The 13,234-nt window shown below is 45.3% G+C and overlaps 1 protein-coding gene across 2 annotated transcripts in view; it reads right to left on the reverse strand.

Moving 5' to 3' along the window:
- Positions 1–13,234, reverse strand: part of DPYSL2 (dihydropyrimidinase like 2) — a 52,649-nt gene that overhangs the window by 19,879 nt on the left and 19,536 nt on the right. For both annotated transcript variants that reach the window (XM_079328739.1, XM_079328738.1), the window contains exons 4-5: positions 2,375–2,539; positions 774–835 (exon numbers count right to left, since the gene is read on the reverse strand). In XM_079328739.1, the coding sequence (XP_079184865.1) occupies positions 774–835; positions 2,375–2,539 (227 nt within the window). The remainder of the gene's footprint in view (positions 1–773; positions 836–2,374; positions 2,540–13,234) is intronic.

Raw genomic sequence — 13,234 nt, forward strand, 5'->3', positions numbered from 1 at the left:
GAGATGTGGTTTGGGGTGGCAAAAAAAAGGATTTTCCAGTGGCAGGTTTGGAATAAAGCAAAAAGAAAGAGCAACAACTCAAGGCCCACAGCTGGATGAATTTATAGGACTTGGAGAGTTGCACCTGTCTGATGTCTCATCTACTGGTACCTGGCATGAAAAACATCCCTTATATCTGAGTCTCCATGGAAATCCAGATTTCTCCATGGAAATCCAAACTCTGGAGGTAGGAACAGTGATTCCCCCATCAATGCTCCCTCAGAATGTTCCAGAACTCTCAGAGATAATTCACACACCAAACCCCTCTCCTCCTCACCCTCAGAAACACCAACTGAAGAGTGAAATGTGCCAGCAGAACAGCAAACAGGAGGGAAATCAACTCCCCTCTAAGTATTCAAGAACCACCTCTGGACCAGCATCAGTTTTAGCTTCTAATCACAAGAATTATAATTAGCCCAGAGATCTCACTGTCCTGCCCTGTGCAAAGGCATAAAGCAGAAATTCATAGAACTGCCACTGCTTCTACCCCCAAAGGAGCTGGAATAAAATTTCCAACCTCTTAAAATGAGTTTTTACCATTGCTGCCCTCAACCAAACCTTTCAGGGCTTGCTGTTGGTTGGGTTTTATTTTTTAATTAAAAATCTAATCTTCAAACCAGAGCTGTGGGTGCTGCTGCTCATAAAGATTGGAAGCAGGAGAGAGTGTCAGATCCCAGGATATTGGATTTAAACCCTTGTTTGTGACAAATGGAGCACAAAACTTTCCTTCCTACCTGAGAATCACTGAGCTGGAAGCGATCTTTGAATGCCATGTACACCAAAAAGGAATTTACACCTGGGGGGAAGAGAGCACACTGCAGGTAAAGGCATGGGTGCAACCCCTGAACCAGCAATTCCATGGAATAAACCCCCTGAATGAGCAATTCCATGGAATAAACCCTTAAATCAGCCCCCAGCAATAATTCCATGGGTGCAATCCCTAAATCAGCCCCCAGCAATAATTCCATGGAATAAACCCCCTGAATCAGCCCCCAGTAATAATTCCATGGAATAAACCCCTAAATCAACCCCCAGCAATAATTCCATGGGTGCAATCCCTAAATCAGCCCCCAGCAATAATTCCATGGAATAAACCCCCTGAATCAGCCCCCAGTAATAATTCCATGGAATAAACCCCTAAATCAGCAATTCCATGGAATAAACCCCCTAAATCAGCAATTCCATGGAATAAACCCCCTGAATGAGCAATTCCATGGAATAAACCCCCTAAATCAGCAATTCCATGGAATAAACCCCCTGAATCAACCCCCAGTAATAATTCCATAGAATAAACCCCCTAAATCAGCCCCCAGCAATAATTCCATGGAATAAACCCCCTAAATCAACCCCCAGCAATAATTCCATAGAATAAACCCCCTAAATCAGCAATTCCATGGAATAAACCCCCTAAATCAGCCCCCAGCAATAATTTCATGGAATAAACCCCTAAATCAACCCCCAGCAATAATTCCATGGAATAAATCCCCTAAGTCAGCAATTCCATGGAATAAAACCCCCTGAATCAACCCCCAGCAATAATTCCATGGGTAAAATCCCTAAATCAGCCCCCAGCAATAATTCCATGGAATAAACCCCCTAAATCAGCAATTCCATGGAATAAACCCCCTGAATCAACCCCCAGCAATAATTCCATGGAATAAACCCCTAAATCAGGAATTCCATGGAATAAACCCCCTAAATCAGGAATTCCATGGAATAAACCCCCTAAATCAACCCCCAGCAATAATTCCATGGATGCAGCACTGCAGGAGATTGAGTAACAAAATAAAAGCAAAATTGCATCTCATAAAAAGCAGACTGAGCCTGCCTGGCTGATCCCCCTCCCCCTGCAGGGAGAACAGTGGGAAATGTGTGTCTGTGATGTGCCCAAACTGTCCTAAACTGTAAAAATTCTCCCCCAGCATGTGTGGGAAGCTCCCATTAGGGCATAAAAAGTTTTGAAGTTACAAACAAGGTGGAAAATTACTCCAGCTTGAGGATGAAACACCAAGGAATTAAAGAGGGGGGAAATTTATGAGGTCATTTACTGAGCTCTTCACTTTTAGCAGAGCTGGATTTGTCCCCCTGGGGCTCCCATTTCCCTCATTTACAGCATTTCAGTGGCTGAAAGTGCCACCAAGGGAATTGATGAACCCTTCACTGGACACAGGAGCTGCTCTGCAGGGGAAAAGCAGGAGATTCACCTCTAGAAAATCATCCCCAAAGTGCCCAAACCTCAGAGAGCCAGAATGGGCCCAAAAAAACCAAACAGGAGACAGCCCCAAACAACAGAATATCCTGAAAACAAGGAGAAGGAAAGCTTCCCTGAGCTTACCATGATCTTTCACCAGAGCTTCCATCTCCTCCTGCACCCCCTTGTGCCACTCAGTGATGTCCACATGCAGGGAATAGTCACAGCAGGATTTGCTGTCTGCCCACTCTCTCCACTGGTCAAACGCTGTCAGCAAACTGGTGCCAGGCTCAGGAACCACATGGTCAACTGGGAATGACAAGCAAAGCACTGGTAACTTTTCTGGGTGCTCAGAAGAGTCAGCACAGCTGTGAAGAGGCTGCTGGAAAATCAAGGCATCTTCTTTTCCCTTAAAATATTTCCAAGTTTGAATTTTCTCAGTGGTTTTGGGGGAAGTCGATGATGGAGCAGCAGCTGAAGGAAAAGGAGTTGTTGGTACAACAACATCCAAATCCTTCAGAGCAGGAGGAAGCAGGATCAGCAAATTGTGGCTGGAGAGATTTCTCTGATCTCTCTGGTACCTGCTCACTTTGATCCTCACACCAAATCCAGCAGCAAATGCACTCCCAGGCAGCTGCAGCTGCAGGACAGCCTCAAAGGGTGACACAAGGGAGCTGAAGGTTCACTGCTCCTGGCTTTTATTTGAGCACATGGAGCCTCTGAGATCTTCAAAAGACACAGTGGAAGAAAAGAAGCAAGTCAGCATCTCCAGGATGGAACTGAGAGAGCAGGAAAAGCCTGGGGGATTTTGGGGGTCACAAATTGGGCAGGCAGTGCTGGGGAGGAGGAGAGGGCCTGGCTTGATTCTACATTAAAACACACAAAAAAAAAAAAAAAAAAAAAAAAAAAAAAAAGCCTATTTAATCTCTAACACATCCCAGGAATAAATCCATCTCCAATTGAGACTAAAGGTGACCCCAGAGTTGTGCCAGCCCCAAGGTGAGGGATGGCTTGTGATAGCACTGAGAGGTTAAAAAAAAAATGGGATGGATTCCACTGATTGATAAATGGAAAAATGTATTTGCCTTTACAAACAAACTGTGGGTTTGTTGATAAATGAAATTGGGTATTGGAAGATGAAAGAAGCAATGGGGGAAAACTATGAATTCTGTAAGAATTCAAAATGAAAAGGGAGGGTTGTAGATGAGAGGGGAATCTCAGGTGTTTGGGCAGTCTGTGCCTCTCAAGCACCTCAGCCCATGGGGAAAGAGAGAGGGAAATTGGGATAAAAAGGAGGCTGAGTCCTCCAAAAATCTGGAAACACCCCCTGGCCTCTCCTTTATTGGAATAAAGTTCCAGGGCTCCTCTGTCTCTTTCTTAGACACAAACCTCTGCTGTGTGTGGATTCATTTTCCTGGCAGTTTTACAAAATACTGTGGGTCTGCAAATAAATAAAACTGGATACTGAGAGATGAAAGAAACAGTGGGAGGAACCAAAAATCTGAGAGACCCCAGGGCAATGCCCCCTGACCTCTGCCTCTGTTGGAATAAAGCAAAAAGAACTCTTCTGTTTCATTTTTGGACACAAACCTCTGGTGTTTGTGGATTCATTTTCTTGACACATGCAAGGAAAGCAGCCTGGGAATGCAAGGTGACAACAGCCCTGCTCTGAAGGGATTTGGGAATATCCCAGCAGAGCACCCCAAAACACAGCCCAGGTGACAGGATGAAGAGCAGCTTGCAGATTGGTGACAATCCCAAATCCTCTGCAGGAAATTCAGACACAAGCAGCTCCTTGATTCTCTGTGCACTGGAAGGGGCCAAACAAGATACAGCTCACACCCCTCCATGGGGTTTGGGACAACAAATAAATAAAATCCAGCCCAGATCCAGGAAAAAGATCTGACTCTTCATCTGCTCTTGAAAGCTCTGAAACTGCCTCTGCCTGTTGAGGTGTTCAGGAATTACCCACATGCAGCTCCCAGAAGTTTTTCCACCCCCCAGGCACAGCTCAAGAGCTCAGAGCAGCACAAAAACCTTTTTTTTTCTTCCATCTCCAGAGCAGCAGAAGCAGCTGCCAGAAGCTCCATCCCAATGTTCCCCCTGGGGCCAAGCACAGAGCCAGTAAAGAACATTTCCAGCTTTCCCAGGGGAAAAGCAGCACTGTCCTGAGCCCAGAGATCCCACAGCTCTGCTTCCACCACCTCCAGCAGCAGCAATGTGACCCCAGGGCACACTCAGGTCACTGTCACCCCTTTATTCCCTCATCTGCTCCCCAGCCCAGATGTTCTCATCCTGTTGTGGAATTTTATTTTAATTTTTGTTGGTTTTTTTTTTTTTTTGCAGTGCAGATGACTTCAGCTTGAGATCTTGAGGGCTGAGAAGGAAGTTGCCAGCTCATTTTTAAACTCAAAGCTTGTTCCAAAAACAGAAACAAAACAGAGAGGGGGGGAAAAAAAATAAAAGGGAAAGATAATTTAAGAATCACTTCATCAGTGCTGAAATCTTCAAAGGAGGAATTAAACAGCTTTGTGGGCCTTGTGGGCTCCCTGAATCTCAGTGAAATTCAGGTCTAATCCTGATATTTCTCTTTATTTAACACACTCTCAGCAAGGCACAGGGCAAAGCCAAGCTCAGGGTTGCTCTGCTCTCTCAGCCACGAGCAGAAATCTTTCTGTAGATTATTTTTGAACCTTTGGAGCTGCAGAACCCAAAATGCAGCAGCCCAGGGCTGGGGGCAAACAAGCAAAGGAACTTCTTAAAAAAAAATAGGAGAAAAACTGCTTTATACATTACAAATAATCTACTTTATAGAGCACTAGCATCACCTATTAACACATTCTTATCGTATATTAACTCAATATTTGAATTAAAATCAGACCCCAGCACAATCCCACACACACACACAAGTAATTTCCAAGTTCAGATCATTCCTATTGCTTTTTTTACACAATTCATAGAATTATGGAAGGGACTTGGTATCTCTCTCAAATAAAAAATAAATTAATAAAAAAAGCAGCTGAAGAGCATTGCCTTTATGGTTTTGACCCCTTTGCTTAACTCCAGAGGAATTATTGTTTCAATTATTATTGGATCCAGCTCTCTGCCTTGCCTTGAAAACCAAACTCTGCTTTTTGGGATGGGTGGGGGTTAATGGGTTTTATAGCTTCCTGCCATTGTGGCATGTGCATTTTTGGTTTTTTTTGTTTTTTGTTTTTTGTTTTTTTTGTTTTGCAAGGCCTAGGCTTGCAAACAACCCCTTCCTGAAGTTTCTATTAATAGCCTTTGCTTCCAGCTTTTCCCCTGGAAAGGATTTTTTTTTTTTTTTTTTTTTTCATTTAATTGTCATCCAAAGCATGCATGAAATGTTTCTGGGGCTTCAGCTCATGAATGTCACTACCAGGAAGAAGAAAAACTGTTTGAAATGGACAATATAAACATGAATTAGGGGCAGATGTTAGCAAAATTGTGTGTGTAATAAAAGCCATGGATTCAGGGTTCCAGTTGCTATTCCAGACTGCAGTTTTACACATTATTTCCTGCTCCTACCAGCATTACATGTGCTTATTTAAGAGGAGTTTATAAGGTGAAAATCCTTAAAATTTAAGTGTTAGCAGACAGATCTCCCCTACCCCAAAACTTTTACTATAAACATAAAACTAAAACAAATAAATAAATAAAAAAACCCACCATAAACATAAAAATAATGCTGTTTAATCCCCACAGCAACTGTGTGTGATGAAATCTGCTGGATTTATTGAGTTGTACATTCTGTCCCAAGTCATTTTATTGAGAGGTTGTAATTAAATTCAGCCCTGCTAATTGCACAGGTCCCTGCTTGGAAGTTTGGAGTGTCAGGCTGTGGCTGCAGGAAAATATTCTCCTGGCACTGGTGTGAAGTGGGAATAATTCTGTGAGAGCAAGAGGAATAAAATTAATCTCTGTGAATTGAAAATATTCTCCTGGCACTGGTGTGAAGTGGGAATAATTCTGTGAGAGCAAGAGGAATAAAATTAATCTCTGTGAATTGAAAATATTCTCCTGGCACTGGTGTGAAGTGGGAATAATTCTGTGAGAGCAAGAGGAATAAAATTAATCTCTGTGAATTGAAAGTCAGGCCCTTGACTGACCCATGGAAGATTATCCCATAATCACAGACCTTATTTCATCCAGAGGTTTCAAATTCTCAGCTGGTTAAAATATCACAATTCCCTTCCACCTTTATGGATCATGATCCTTTTATATGTCAAGGAATTGAGCTACCAAAAGCTGCCTCATCCAGGAACAAAGCAGCAAAAATTCTGATTTAAGTGCACCCATCCAGAGATGTCAGTCCTTCTCTGAGCTCAAAAATCCCAAATCAAGAGATCCAGAAGAGCCTCCCACCTATTTTTTTTTTTTTTCCTGATTTCATCCCAATTCTTCCTTCAAACCATGCTCTGGGCCATGGGTTTGATCTGGGAAAAGGAAAGATAAAATCACTTTGAAATAAACTGCTCATGGACCTGCTGCACCTCAGCAGCTGAGAAATCCAACAGAAGATTTTCTTCACATCCTGGCTCCAGCAAGCAGATTTCAGCTCTAGGTATTTGTGGGGATTTATTCCCACAGGATTTTATTCTTGTTCCCTCCCCCTCCCTAAGAAAAGATAGCAGAATAAAGAGATTATTCAGACTGCACTGCTCCCTTATTCCCTCACTGATGTCATACAGATATTTCACTTGCCCTTTTTGGCTGATTATATCCAAAATACAATTAGCAATCTGAGCTGGCTGGACACAAACATAAAGAATTTAAACAATAATTAATAACCCTCTGCAGCAGCTGGAATGGCAGCAGATTATGGTCACATAAAAAAAAATTAAAAGAAAAAAAAGGCTCCATCTCTTCCCAGTCCAGGTTTATTGTATCTCAGGAGGTCACCATGGCAGAGAGGGAGGAGAACCAAGTTCAAAAGAGACATTTAAGTGGTTCCAAGATTTATTCTTTCTTTTAGGCATTCCTCAATTTGAAGTCAGGACTTCAAAGGCTTCCATATGAATTGCTCTGGAAACCTTGAGGGACTGGGATGGAGAAAAAAAATCCTCAGTTTGTAGCCATGGCTTTCAAATCAAGACAAAACACAAGAATTAACAACAAATCCAAGGGGCAGGAGCTGATCAGGCCCAGGACTCAGATCACTCTGTCCCTCTCAGGTCACTGGAGATGTGTCCTGCCCCTCAGGCTTTTTCCACTCCAGCTCTGGATTTGCATTGTTATCACCAAGTTTTGGATTCTCACTTTCATTTCGTGGCCTGGGGTTGTCTCAGGGGTGTTGGAGATGAAGAGGAATATGACTGTAGGATGTTTCTACAATGGAAATTTGTGGTGGTTCTGAGAGGACTCTGTGTGTTTAAAATAAAACTAAATGGGAAAAGTTCTGATTTTATACAAGCACCTTTTATTAACACAGCTTGTAAGAGAAATGGGGAAGAGAAAAACCCTGTATTTGTCAAATAAACATCCCCCCTGGCTGGATGAGGAGCAGACACTTCCCCTCCTCACGACTGGGACAAGGTGACATCGTGCTCCAAGAGGAAATTGTCACCCATCACCACCAAACCACTTCTGCTCCTACTCAAACCCCTGACAGCTCACCCACAACTGCAGGGCTCAGTCACACCTAAAACTGGAGAAAACCCAGTGAATGTGCAGCAGCAGCACATCTGTCCCTCAGAGCCATTTCCTGAGCACAGCTGTCCCTGGGCTGCTGTTCTGACACTGCTGCAATCATTACCCAGCATGGTTCTAACTCCATTAGCCCCAGTTTAAACTGAGATTCCTGTGGCACATTCCCAGCTGGACTCCCTCCTCCAGCCTGGCCTCACCAGCTGCCTGGTGTCCTCCCAAATCTGGGCAGAACCCAAGGTTTGGGCACAAAGCAGCACTCCAGGGCACCACCTGGATTGATGTGGTCAGAAATGTGGATTCTGTCCCCATCTGGGGCAGTGCCCCTGATCTCCTGGCACATATTATCTGCTAATGGGCCATCTTTAAACCAGCTGGGCAATCATCTTTATCCTTCCCATGACCCACCCTTCATCCAGGAGGTATCACCTGTTAATGGGCCATTGTTAAAAACTGGGTGTGGCAGCGATTCCTATCCCTGTGGGAGATATCTCCTGTTAATGAACCATTGTTAAAAACTGGGTGTGGCAGTGACCCTGATCTCCTGGCACACATTATCTGCTAATGGGCCATCTTTAAACCAGCTGGGCAATCATCTTTATCTTCCCACAGCCCATCCTCCCTCCAGGAGATATCTCCTGTTCATGGCCAGTGAGTCCCAGTGCATGACTGATAAAATTCCATCATCCCACTGGGAGATGCTCCACCCAGGGGGAGGAGCCAAACATTTCCTACCCAGATAAAAACTGAGATTTGGAACAGCAGAGCAGCCTTTCCCACTGGATTCCAGAGGAAAACCAGACCCTTCCACATCATCCCTGCACCTTCAGAGGAAACTGCACCTTCTCCAGGAGCACTGCTCCAGCTGAGCCACATCTGCCCCTGCAGGAGGATGCAGCACCATGGAATGGGACTGTGCCACCACCCTGACTGACTGACTGTGCCAGCTTGGATTCTGACTCTGGCAGGGGTTGGGATTGTTCTGTGTAATACTGTATTTCTATTTTAATTTTCCTAGTAAAGAACTGTTATTCCTAATTCCCATATCTTTGCCTGAAAGCCCCTTAATTTCAAAATTATAATAATTTGGAGGAAGAGGGTTTACATTCTCCATTTCAAAGAGAAGCTTCTGCCTTTATTGGCAGACACCTGTCCTTCCAACCAGGACAACCTGAGCCTCACAAACTGCCTGGTGTCCTCCTAGATCTGAACCCAAGATTTGGGGACAAAGCAGCACCCCTGGGCATCACCTGAGCTGCCCACCCAAAGAGAGACACCCAGCCTGTGGCAAACTGATTTGGGGAATTCCTACACACCAGAGTTCACTTTTGTTTTTTCCATACACCAAGTCTTTTAGGGGCAGCTGTTGCTTTCTCAGCTTCATTCCCTGTCTCAAACATGGTATTAGAAGGAAATTCTTTACTATAAGGGTGGCCCAGAGCAGCTGTGTTTGCCCCACCCTGTGCAAGGCCAGGCTGGACAGGGCATGGAGCACCCTGGGACAGTGGCAGGTGTCCCTGCCCATGGCAGGGGGTGGCACTGGATGGGATTTAAGGTCCCTTCCCACCCAAACCATTCTGAAATTCCACCCAGAGTTGCTGGGTCTGGGCAGGATGGCTCAGTGGGAGTTGTTCCATCCAGCTTTACTCCCCTTTATTAGAGTGTTTGCATCCTGAACTCTGCTCCTGCCTCCACAGCCTAATTCTCCTTGTAAGAACACCCTGCACATTTGCATTGTTCTCAGCTCTGCTACAAAGAAACTTCCCAAAACTTCTTCCATTCTCAGTGCAAAAACAGCCCATCAAGTCCTTTGTAGCCCAGCAGCAGCCAAACTCTTCTCTTGGGACACTGACACAAATCCTGAGAAATCTCATCTGAAGTAAAGAAAAGCCTGCAGGAAGTATCATTAACTGCCATCCTCTCTGCAATGAGATTTTTGGAAGCAATATTGGAATATTTGAACAGAGAATCCTGTGACAGCCCCTGGCAGCTGAACTGGCCCTGCCTGGCTTTTCAAGGAGTCTGGAATCTTGCCAGGCCTGTGTAGAACCCAAATTCAGAGGCACAAACCCCTCAGTGTGCTGTAATTTGGGAGCTTCCCCCCCCCCTTCCTGACACCAACTGTGCAATAACTTGGGAGGGTTCTCCAGGAACTCCTTCCCTGCTGCCTGGAGGCTTCCAGGGAATCTCATTCATATGTAAAACACCACCATCAGTCCCCCAGATTCTAAAAATACCCACACTGCACATATGTAGCTGCTTCTAGGAACAAAAGCAATGTGGTGGGAACACACCAGGACAAGTGGCCAAAAGGGAAGCTTCCAAAAAAAAAAAAAAAAAAAAAAGCTGAGCCCTTTTTTGTGGGCTCTGCAAACCAACCAAAGCATTTCCCAGTTAATATTTGCATGTGAAACCTTCAAGTTCCTTCTTTCAGTTAAAACAGGAAGCCAAAAGCACTTTCCTCTGGATCTGCAGATGCCAAGTGGGAGGGACAGGGATTATGGATTATCTCCTTGTGTCCAATGTTGCCCACATCAGCTCCTCAGGTAGCTCTTCATAAAAATAATCCCCTTTTACTTATGATATAAAGCTCTAGGTGAGCTTAATTAATTTGAATTAAGCAAAGCAACAAATAATAATACAGATAGCCAGCAACCAGCATGGAGAAATGGAATGACATTGCCATTGTCACAGAGGTGTCCCAACACCAACTGCAGTGTCCCAAGGGAAGGAAAGAGTTCCCCCAGAAGCCACAATTCCTAAATGTTCATCCCTGCATTCCTTGCCAATGCCCTGGGCTCCCATGGGAGTGAGGGCTCTGCAAACACTGCAGGCACAGCCCCAAGCTGCCATCAACTGGCAGCTCCTGAGTGGGATTCAAAAGTGTGCCAGACAGGAGGAGCTCATTTGTATTCCTCAAACATTTCTCCCTCTCACCAGAAAGACTGGAAAAAAAAAAAAAGAGGAAAAAAAAAAAGTTTCTAAGAAACAGATGGGATCTGTGAACTCTGAAGGCAAAGGGGCTGAAGGAAAGAGGTGAAAGAGGCTCTGCTGATGGAAGAGATGAAATCCCACTGCACAGGCAGCACTCCAAACCCATCCCAGTGGGGAATCCTGCAGCTGCTTATAGACTTTGCCTCTTCCAGGCTCTCATGGCACCCAAAGCTCATTTCCAACCTGGAGAGCTGAAAGCTCCTGCCTGACCAGGGCATTTTCTGCTGAGTCAAACTCACAGCAGGGCCAAAGCAGCCAAGGGGGTGAACAGTGGTGAGGAGGCAAAAATTCCCTGCCCAGAAAAACAGGCCAAGAAAAGGAGCTGGAGGCAGCACTTCCAGCTTTGTCAAGAGTTGAAGGTGATGAAGACACTTTATCTGGCCAGGTTTAACACACATGTCCTGAAAACCCAGCACAGGCAGCTGATGGTGTTATATGAAGAGAGGTAGATAATTTCATTTTATTTTTTAAGATTTTGGGGGTTTTTTTTGTGTGACCCACAGCAGATCTGGAAGAGATAACTTTTACACCTGCCCCCAAGAAAACATCATGGATATTTTCCATTGATGTAAGCAGCACATCAGAGAGATCCACTGGCTCTTCTGTGTCATCTCTAAGGCCTGGAACTTGTGGATGAGAGCACTGGACACAAAAAGCAAGAATTTGGGGATTTTTGGGACTTTTAACAAGGGCATAGGACAACAGGGGTGGCCTAAAGCTGAGGGAGGTCAAGTTTAAATGAGGTATTAGGATGAAATTCTTTATTATAAGGGTAGTGAGGCCCTGGCTCAGGTTCTCCATCCCTGGAAGTGTTTAAGTACAGGCTGGACAGGGCTTGGAACAACCTGGGACAGTGGAAGGTGGAACAAGATGATCTTTAAGGTCCCTTTCAACCCAAACCATTGTGTGATTCTGTAAAAAAAAAAAAACCACTTCAAAGCAACTCCTCAAACAAAAGAGCTGCTCCCCACACAGTGGGAAAGCAGCACAGCTGATCCCCAGCATTAAATGGAATCAGAGGCATTAATGCTATTGCATCAACAGCATGGGTTAATTTCTCCTGAAATCCCTTTCTGGATGCTCAGAGAAATCTGGGTCAGGCACATCTGCACTGTCAGAGCTGCTGCCTCTCCAGTGTGCTCAGAACTAAACCAAGCTCCAGCACCTGTGCAATTGCTTCCATCCCCTCCTTCCTGCACAATGAATGGGGCAAAAAAGAGAAAAAAACCCTCAGCTGCTCCTTAAAAACATCAGTGCTGGCAGGAGGAGGGGAGAGGAGGCAGGGGCAGGATCCCCAGCAGCTCTGGGCAAAGAAAAGATGGGAAAATAGAGAAAAATCTCCTGATTGACTCAAAAACAAGCCAGGCTGGACTGCAGAGGTTTGACAGGGCTCCAGCCCAACACCAGGGCCAGTGGTTTCACTTTTCAGCACTCAGCTGAGTTAAACACCTCTCACCCCAGACACAGCTCCCAGTCCTTGTGAGCTCCTCACAGGAAACTCTTCCCAGCACAGAGAGGTGGCAAACAACAGCTGCAACCCAAAGGGTTAAAAAAAAAAAAACCTAAAAACTCTAAACACACACAGAAACACAGAGCACAGGTGGTTCCTCCTGTGCTGTCTGGCAAGGGACATCAAGGGTTTGGGAGATCCCCCCAGAGCAATGGGGGATCCCAGCCAGCTCTGTGGGATCTGGGAGCAGAGCAAAGCCAGCAGAGGCTGCAGCACCTGCTGCAGGCAGAGCCTAATGGACTTAGAGGGTTTAAAAGCTCCTCACACCAGGGAAGAGCCCAGCCCCACTTTCTCATGAAGGGTTTTAAGCCTGCCCTGAATGAAAGGTACAGACACAGCAGCAGGAAGCTGAGAGATTTAGGGTGAATCAGGGTCAAGCCTGGTTTTGGGGGTGTAAAAAGGGCTAAAGGGGCAGGAGGGAGGACAAGGCAGGAAGGATTCTGCTCCTCCTGTGGCAATGCCATTAGCCCAGTCACAGAGAGAAGAGATTCCTGCTCACAGATAAAACAAAAATTTAGGGTGAATCAGGGGGGCCAAGCCTGGTTTTGGGGGTGTAAAAAGGACCAAAGGGGGCTGGAGGGAGGAGGGACAGAGCAGAAGGAGTCTGTACCCCTGATGCCATTATCCCAGTCACAGAGAGCAAAAATCCTGCTCACAGAAATCCCCAATCATGTGTGGACATTTTGCTGACAGAAATCCCCAATCATGTGTGGACATTTTCACTCCATTTCTGCAGAATTAAACATTTCTCTGGGGCAGAGGAGCCACTGCCAGAAGAGAAATGAACTGCAGAGCCAGGGCAGCCTGTCTGCAGGGCTGGTCCCAGTTCCTCT

The sequence above is a fragment of the Erithacus rubecula genome (assembly GCF_903797595.1).
Source record: "Erithacus rubecula genome assembly, chromosome: 29".
Classification (NCBI taxonomy): Eukaryota; Metazoa; Chordata; class Aves; order Passeriformes; family Muscicapidae; genus Erithacus; species Erithacus rubecula.